The sequence below is a fragment of the Dendrobium catenatum genome, unplaced genomic scaffold (genome assembly GCF_001605985.2).
Source record: "Dendrobium catenatum unplaced genomic scaffold, ASM160598v2 fragScaff_scaffold_1109, whole genome shotgun sequence".
Taxonomy (NCBI): domain Eukaryota; kingdom Viridiplantae; phylum Streptophyta; class Magnoliopsida; order Asparagales; family Orchidaceae; genus Dendrobium; species Dendrobium catenatum.
In genome coordinates this window covers 70814-80055 of record NW_021319571.1, presented here as the reverse complement: position 1 = coordinate 80055, position 9242 = coordinate 70814, and the positions used below count along the sequence as shown (strand labels likewise).

The 9242-nt window shown below is 31.9% G+C and overlaps 2 protein-coding genes across 3 annotated transcripts; one reads left to right on the top strand and one right to left on the bottom strand.

Moving 5' to 3' along the window:
- The first annotated feature begins 513 nt into the window (after positions 1-513).
- On the top strand, positions 514-3755 carry LOC110100221 (alpha-humulene synthase-like). 2 transcript variants are annotated; one of them, XM_020827641.2, is made up of 7 exons: positions 514-680; positions 1018-1270; positions 1734-2103; positions 2205-2423; positions 2518-2656; positions 2932-3180; positions 3294-3755. In XM_020827641.2, exons 1-7 carry the CDS (start codon positions 552-554, stop codon positions 3591-3593), a joined length of 1659 nt encoding a protein of 552 aa, XP_020683300.1. In that variant the 5' UTR covers positions 514-551; the 3' UTR covers positions 3594-3755. The 2 variants fall into 2 exon arrangements, with proteins under 2 accessions (XP_020683300.1, XP_028554402.1); XM_028698569.1 differs by having other exon boundaries at positions 538-701.
- An 869-nt stretch (positions 3756-4624) lies between these two features.
- LOC110100216 lies at positions 4625-5545 on the bottom strand. The gene has a single exon (XM_020827637.1). It carries the CDS (start codon positions 5543-5545, stop codon positions 4625-4627), a length of 921 nt encoding a protein of 306 aa, XP_020683296.1.
- Between the last annotated feature and the right edge of the window lie 3697 nt (positions 5546-9242).

Sequence of the window (9242 nt, the reverse complement as noted above, 5' to 3'; positions counted from 1 at the left end):
ATCTCATTAACAAGTTAATTATTATTATGCTGGGATAATGTTCAGCATAAGTAAAAGTAAGTTCTATAATGAAAAGAATAGAGTTGTGCACATTTCTTACATTATTCCTATAGTGTTTCCATTGCATATTTTATGAACAATTTGAAATTTTATTATTTCTGTTTTTTAAATAAAAATTTAATGATCTTCCCTAGGCCTTCCTTTTTTTTTTGCAATATTGTGTTATTCCTATTGTATGATAATTGATGCAAATAAAATCAAAGAAATTTTATAAAAATCTCTAATATTTTTTCTCATTTGTAAACAAATTTCTCAATTAGGATAAACTAGCTCACACAATTTCAACTTTTTCTTAATAACATTATTGTAACTTAAAACATACTAATATATGTATAAACTAAACGAATTATAGAACAATTCATTTTGAATAATAGACACATACTTTTCCCTATTTTCTGCTTTAAAATACTATAAATACGGGCCTTAAGCTGAAGAAATTCACAATTCTTCACTTCTTTTTTCATTGCCTGTGCCATATAGAAAAAGGAGCAATGGCATATGCTGAATCCTCTGGCATTCATTCTCCTGTAGATGTTGTTGGCCAGCCTGTCGGAGTTTTTCACCCAAGTGTTTGGGGAGATTTCTTCATAACCCATACGCCAATGCCTTCCTCTGAGCTTGTACGATTGAGCTTTTAACAGGCAATTTTTTTTTTTACATGAAATCTATTCTGACCACTTGAGTTTGATAGTTTCAGCTTTGATACGAACTGCAAAACAGAAGTTTTTCTCAGCCGTAATAGCGATGTGCGAAATATATTTTTATTCAATGAAACTTTTTGATAAAGTGTTGAGTATAGAGAACTTTGAGCAATTTTTTTTTTTTTCAGTTATGAAATTAAATTCACGCATCTAAGAAAAAAAGTTTTATTATTGCAGATATCAAAGAATAGTGGTTTTTGGTTTTCTTAATAATTACTTGTATGAAAGTTTTGATAAATGTTATTTATTTATAAAGGAAAAGATAAAGAAAAGGATTGACGAGCTTAAGGAAGTGATAAAGAAGCAGCTTAGAGACACAAGTGATGAACTTGAATCTTTAGAAATGATTGATGCAATCCATCATCTGGGAGTGGCCTATCATTTTGAAGTGGAGATCAACGATACTTTGAAGAAAATACATAGAGATGGCTTCGAAGAGAGTAAAGATCTACACACTATAGCGTTGGGATTTCGACTATTGAGGCAGCAACGATTTCTAATTTCAGCTGGTACTAAATTATCCTTCAGCCTTCATTTTATGTTAAAAAAGTATTTTATGAAAACATTTAAAATAATTAAATGTAAAGTATGATATCAGATCATAATGTTTAAAAAAAGTAGCTTCACATAGCTCAATTTTTTACTACCATTTTATCCTTATTTTTATAATAAATTACATAAAAATAATGATGAAATACCTGAACTTTAATATAGGTATAGAAATATTTTGTGCAGTTTGGGATCACTTTCTGATCAGTTTTTTTTTTAAATATTTAATTTTATTCTATTATGTTCTTGTTTTGATTCAAAATAAAAATTATTTTGTCTTATTAAATACGAGCTTTTTTTTTTGTTTTTGCGAGTGATGATAACAAAAGGTTCAACAATGGTTCTAGGCTATTTTCATTAAAAAAATTTATTCAAAGCACGCCTTTAGAAAACTCACAATCTATTTATGTGTTTGAAAAACAGACATATTCAACAAGTTTATGAAAAAAGGAGATTTCGATGAAAGCTTGAAGCGTGATGGAAAAGGGTTGTTAAGCCTCTATGAAGCTGCCCATCTTGGAACACAAAATGAGAAAATATTAGAAAATGCTGTAAAATTTGCAAGAACTCATCTCAAATTGATGTTAGGCAATATGGACAAAAATTTTGCAACAATAACATCAAGAGCTTTAGAAAGACCAAGGTTTAGAAGATCTGAAAGGTTAGAAGCAAGAGAATACATATCAATTTTTGAAGAAGAAAAAAATAGAAGTGAACTTCTATTAGAGTTTGCAAAATTGGACTTCCATTTAGTACAATCAATTCATTTGGAGGAACTTTTACACTTAACCTTGTAAGTTTAGTTTACTTCAAAATTCTTCTGTATGCCTTCTTTTTGAGTGTGTATGCCCGCATAGTGAAAATAACTGAAAATGATTTGTTATGATCATGTAGATGGAAGAATTCAATAGCTCTTTCTGAAAACCTACCATTTGCACGAGATAGATTGGTTGAGTTAAACTTTTGGATGACCGGCACATACTTTGAACCAAGTTATTCTCGTGCAAGAATAATGGCTACAAAATTAATTGTATTAACATCAATACTTGATGATATTTACGATCAATACGGAACACTTGAAGATCTTGAATTGCTTACTGAGAAAATTGAAAGGTAATAAAAACAAATTTAATATTAGTTAGTCTTAATTAATGACCAATATGATGTAATTTATATTTATTGTGAAAATTTATATGTGCCAACATAGATGGGAACTACTGAGAGTTGACCAGTTACCGAAGTATTTGCAATGCTTTTGCATGTCTCTTTATAAAACATTCAAAGATTTCGACGACGAGCTGTCATTTGAGCAAAATTCATTTCGCGTGCGATTCCTTGAAAATGAGGTATGGCCTTATAGCACTGACATGTATAATCACATTTCAATTAAAAAGTTTAGATAGCTAATGCCAATTTTATATGTTCATTTCTATTTTTTGTCCTGTATATAATTTCTCTAAAAAGCTACCAAGTAATGAAATATGCAAAAAACTTTATTTCAATTACATTCTCATGTAAAAATATTTTTAAATAGTTAATTAATTATAGTAATAAATTAAAACTATTTCTTATTTAGAAAATAAAAATATTATTTTAATTTATATCTATTTATTTATTTCAGATGAAAAAGTTGGCGCATGCATTTTTTGTTGAAGCAAGATGGGGAAATGAACATTATATTCCCAATATACAAGAACACTTGCATATCTCTCTTTGCAGTTGTGCATATCCATTGGTATTTTGTGCATTATTTCTTGGTATGCACGAGGTGATTCCATTGAATGTATATGAATGGTTGACAGAATTTCCTGAGATTGTCAAAGCTTCTTGTATTATCTGCAGAATTATGAATGATATTACTTCCGATGAGGTATCTTTTATATAAAAAAAATTTAAGTAGTGAAATTTATATAAATGCTCGTTTAATGTGTTGCATTTATTTAGCTATTAATTTATATGCATTGTCATATTCTAATTTTACAGCATGAAGAGAGAGACAATCATTTTGCTACCATAGTTGAGAGCTACACAAAGGAGAAAAAATGCACAAAAGAAGAAGCACGCGACAAGCTAAGGGTAATGGTGGAGGATGCATGGAAAACATTGAATCAAGAGTATCTACTGTCCAATTTACCACTCTTTATAGTTCAAATTGTCATCAAGCTCTCACGTATGCTCGAGCTTTTCTACAAGGATAAAGACAATTACACTAATCCCTTTGGCTTTATAAAAGATAAGATCAAATTACTAATGGTGGACCCTATTTTGTCCAATTTGGAATAAATTGTTCATACGAATGATTACCTGAACCACATGCTAATAATTATCTCATTAAGCACTTAATTATTATTGTGCTGTGATAAAAGTAAGTTCTATAATGGAAAGATGGATAAGCTGCTTTCTAAATTTATTGGGCAATTGACCACGAAATAATAGAGCTGTGCACATTTCATACATTAATCCTATAGTGTTTTCCATTGCATATTTTATGAACAATTTGAAATTTTATTTTTTATGTTTTTTAAATAAAAATTTAATGATCTGCCATAGGCCTTGCATTATTTTGGCATTGTTGTGTTATTGCTATATTGTATGGTAATTGATGCAAATAAAATCAAAATAATTTTATACAAATCTTTAATATTTTTGTTCATTTGTAAACAAATTTCTCAATTGGATAAATAGCTCACACAATTTCAACTTTCTCTTAAGAACATTAACATTTAAAAATTTTATATAATGATTTCTTAAACCTGTAAACATCATTAAAATTATACTAAATTATTGTAAATTTATTGCATCTATCCTAATTAAAGTTTTTTATAAGATTTTTTTTTTTAACAGAACAATATATTAATAATAAAAAAAGAAAACATTACAAAGAAATAGAGATGAGGAAAAAAAGAAAAAGGAAAAATATAATAAAAAGCGGGCTCAGTAGGCGGTTGAGGCACAAGCACCAACAACACGTCACCAGGACCGTCCTAAAGCACCCCAAATCAACTCGAACCCTCAGCTATGGTGCTGGTTTGGGGCACGCATCATTGCAATAAATTTAAACCCACCACAGAATATAAACCCACAGAATATAAACCCACCACAGAAAAGAAAAAAGCACAGATAAATAAAAGAAATAAGCTAACGGCGACGGCGACCCTTGCCTCGCCCGAATACCAACCACAGAACCCGGTCTTACATTAACAAGAGTAAAGTCACGGCCAGGATCGGAGCTACCACAAAAATCAGACGACAGCATAAAAGCATCATCAGAATCAGAAACTAGTTCCCCCTCTGACGAGTCCAGCCAATTCAACTTATTCGTCATCAGCAACAACCACATTGCTAATAATAGGAATTTCACAATCAAGACCATCTTTAGCTAAAGAATCATCAGAACCATTCACAGAAATACCAAATTCACGAGAAGTAACAGGGGCTACAGTCGAAACAGGATTCGTGAAATATTCCGAAACTTTAGGGTCAGCCGGTGGAGATTTAGATACACGTTTAGGACACACCAGTTTTTTGTGACCTAAAGCTTTACAAGAAGAACAAAAACTAGGCATGCATTCAAAAACAATTTTTTGGACATAACCCAACTTCTCCGGCCCTAACCAAACAGAATCGGGAAAAGTTTTGGTGACATCTATTTCAACAAGAACACGAGCTACGGATGGTCTAGAACCAGAGGCAGTAGCATTATCAGTGTGAATCGGTCTACCAAAAATAGAGCCTAATCTAAAAAGAATACGAGAAGTGAATAGATGAGGGAGTGAACCAGGGAAAGAGAGCCAAACAGGCACAATCGGAGACTCCTCGGACAGATCAAGAACAGGGGACCATTTAATAACTTTCATGAAACAACCAAAAATCTTATAGGATCTGTGAGCAAAAACCCTAGCATAGTCCAAATCATTATCAAGCTTAATCAAAACATTAGCTTGATCCAAAAGTGTGACGGAAAAATCCCCCGATAATTTCAAAATGAAAAAAAATTTACAGATAGAATCCAAAGAGGGGCGTTTGAGTGGAAATCTCCCAACCAAAGCAAACTCAAAAGGCTTAGCAAGATGAAGAAATTCCTCTTCCGAAAACCATAAAGAGGGCATACCACGATGCGAAGAAATGCGAAAATCAGGAAATAGGTTAGCATCAGTTGAGCCAGATAAAGCATCCCTAAAAGATTTAGGTTGCTTACCCGCGAGGAACCCAGGATCCAAAAGTTTTTTTGCCATAGAAAGACCCCTCCGGCTGCCAAAGGCGGCGGAGAGAAAGCCGCATGAGAAACCCTAAGAAGGGGCAAACCCTAGCAGACACTAAGTTTTTTATAAGATTGACAGGCTTGAATGATCAAATCTAAATGTTATGTCTTAGAAAGACAAATTTGATTGGGCATGAATGTTGTTACAAATTGAAGTGGAAAGTTTTCAAAACATAGCTCCAGACTATTCGAAAACCGATTCCAACAGCACCAAAAAATATTTTAATTAGGATTACTAATAGAAAGATAGATTAACGAATTCTCCATCCAACAACATAAAAAAATAATTTGAAATTAAGTATCTTAACCCCTCAACAATTTTTTTTTTTTTAAATAAAGAAGCAGTCTACATTCACTTGACAAAGTCACACATAAGAAATTTTCTAGAGAAAATTGTTTCTTAAAAAATCTTAATAATGGAACTACATATCATGGAGGGCTTTTAAAAAAAAATTAGCCAGTTCATTAATCTTCGGAACTTTTCAAATTTTGCAATCAATAAATGGACATATTTCATGTTGCTTTCTTGAAGTTTTTATTAAATTAAAAAATATATATATAATTTGAAATAAAAGTAGTTCATAAGGACACCCAAATATGTTTTTTATACCCTTGAAAAATTTATAATACTTTATTTAGATAGAAATAAAAGGAACCCACCAAAATGCATACTGGGCAAACATTTTTTTTTTAACCCACTCATGGGGCCTACGCATTAATTATCAAAAAAGTGGTTACAAGGTCCTTAAAAGAAATCTCCAGCTCACTACTGCTCGAAAGAGCTACATTCAAAAAAAAAAAATTTAAAACCTATGACCCAGTGGTTCCTTATACTATGATTACAAAAGCAGATAAAATTAACAGAAGGTCTGTGAGTCAACAGATCCCAAAAAAGGAAGCTCAAAATGATAGCGTTCAGCTCGGTCTTCCTGCAAAAAGAATAATAATAACAGGTACCCAAAAAAACTGACCAAAATAAAAGTACCTTGCAAGCAGATAAGGTTGGTCCACGAAAAATGTAGAAAAACCTGTTACACCAATTCTTCCCTAAAAAGTTGAAAAGCAAATGAACATGATACCCAGAAATACCAGAATCCAGAGAAACAACAATGGCCAGAAAATCATGCCCCTTATAATCCAACTTGTGAACACAGTCAATATAAAAGTTAGGGCTCGAATAATGACTAAACAAGTTCTTTAACATCAAAATCCCAGCCTGACTAACATAGAACCAATCCCAGCAGTAACCATTGTAGCAATTGTTCAAGAATCTCAACTCAACATCCTCTAAATCAAAATCAATTACCACCCAGGTGAACAACACATTAAGATAAAAACCCCACCTAATATAGACATCGACACCAGCAATTAAAGAAGCTCTTCCCAGGCTAAAAGACGCAGAACTGAGCAAATAAAGAAGCTCTTCCCAGTAATAAAAATAAGAGAGAATAACCATCATCACAGTCATATTAGCAAAATTAGGAGCAAAGCTCCAGCAAATATAAATAGAGGACATGACAAAGATCCAAGCACAGCTGAAAAGAAATAAGGAGGCAAGATGAAACCAGAAAACAGAGTAAATAACCAAACGGACACAGACACCGACAGTAAAAGTGTTAACCATGTCTAATATAAGGGAGAGAAGATTTATCCAGAAAAATCATACCTTTCAACACAGTATTAAAATTTAAGACATTAAGATCTTGAGAGTTCCTCAACTGGCAACCTAAATTAGCCAACCAATCAGCACAACTATTAGCTTCACGGAAAATATGAGATATTTTGTTATTGATATTAGAGAGAGCCAATTTAATCCTTCTAATCAGATAAAAATTATTGGAATTCCCCTGAAATTTATCATTCACATTATTAACCACAGTCTGAGAGTCCACCTCAATCCAAACATTCCAATACCCCAAAGAAATACATTTTTCAATTCCCATAACAGTAGCAGTAAGTTCGGCAGTCAAAGCAGAACAAAAATGCTAGGGGGAAGCAAAAGCAGATAAAACCTTACCTTCATGATTCCTAATAATGCCACCAGTACCAGCATAACCCAACCTTACCGAACCATCAGTATTAAGTTTAACATAAGGCATATCCGGTTTCCTCCAAAAAACCATTCTAGAAATTCTATTAGTAGCATTCAAGTTCCTTTTAATACCGAGCACGTTGGCAAACTTAAAAGAATTATTGCAATTCTTATACGAAATCATATTGCAAGACGAAAGAGTATTGATTTTATGATTAATATTAGAAATAATAATAGAAGCCTCCATTTTAGTATCACCATGCTTGGACTCATTTCTCGATTTCCAAATCTACCATAAAATAAGAATACTGGGCAACATTTGTTAGTGCTTCCCGGTATCATAAGTGCAAGCAAAGTTATCGATGACACCACCATTAGTTGCCGGAAAGCTGGCCTAGTGTTTTATGTGTGCCTAGGCTTATTTTGTGGTTCCAGTAATTCTAACATTTTTGGGCCCCTTGATGCTATATTTCATCATTTTAATATAACTTTTAACATCTATGGTGCCCAATAGAACCTCAATGAGCAACTTTAACCTATTTCAAATAAATTGAAGTAATTTTTTTCAATTCATTGCCATAAGTGGAGATTTAGGCTTATGTTTAGAGAGTTGTTAAAAATTAGAGTTTATCATATGAGGTACTGTCATGTGTCTTCTCTATTGGTTTGACTAGTTGGAGTTTAATATTTTTTATTATATTGAAAAAATATATTTTTTCTCAACTGTTATAAGTAAAACTCATGTCAAAACACCCAAGTCTTCATAGTACCATGTGAGCATTATCCATGGTAAGAAAATTACACCTTATTTGATCTTCATAGCTAGAAATATTAGTTTAAAATAGGCATTTGCTGGTGATATGAAGAGAGGTGAGGTTGACTCAACTAACAAGAATTGATTCTATAGGTATGCTTAAATCTTAAGATTGGTTCTAGTAGAGGTGTGGGAGGAGATGACATTCATTGCACTCATTATATTAGTAATTAATCAACATCTTTTCTCATTTCATAACACATACATGCTAAAAATATTATTCCTTCTCTTATTATCTGCCACATTCTTAGCTATAGTTAAGCATATCATCATATTTATACACTCAAATTCTTCATCAGACTATTGGTGTCATTATGAACCTCTTATAAATCATCATTTAAAAGGTACTCAATTTATTCTAAGAATAAAATTTGATCTTTGCATTGATTTTGATGTGACTCTCCTATGAGTCTTAAAATATATTATTTATTAATTAATTTTGAAACTACCTTCAATAGAAGTTTTGTTTAACTAGATTGAGTGAGTAGGTGTTATCGGTCTATTATTAGACTTGTGAGATGAAGTAGAAGGTGTTTAAGTCATAATTTTATAAAGATGAGTATATTTCCTATATTTTTAAACAAAAGATGCATAATGTAAGGCTTCATAAACTTTTGGGGATCGAATAGTTGAATAAGATATTAGTAACTAGTCCAATGATATATTTGTTGGGTAGTTCCCAATTATTATCACCATAATAGTCCAAAGAAACTAAGGTCTCCTAAGGTGCTTAAACATTGAGTACCTGGGAGACTACCTTGCCTTAAGGTTGATTAATGCTCATTTAAGTTTTTATCAAGATGTATAGGATAATACTTAGCTATT

Excerpts from the sequence above, each read along its gene's own strand:
- LOC110100221 (XM_020827641.2), top strand. The coding sequence starts at position 552 with ATGGCATATGCTGAATCCTCTGGCATTCATTCTCCTGTAGATGTTGTT. Across the intron at positions 2,104-2,204 it reads GAACTTTTACACTTAACCTT|ATGGAAGAATTCAATAGCTC; the intron begins GTAAGTTTAGTT and ends ATGATCATGTAG. Across the intron at positions 2,657-2,931 it reads TGCGATTCCTTGAAAATGAG|ATGAAAAAGTTGGCGCATGC; the intron begins GTATGGCCTTAT and ends TATTTATTTCAG.
- LOC110100216 (XM_020827637.1), bottom strand. The coding sequence starts at position 5,545 with ATGGCAAAAAAACTTTTGGATCCTGGGTTCCTCGCGGGTAAGCAACCT.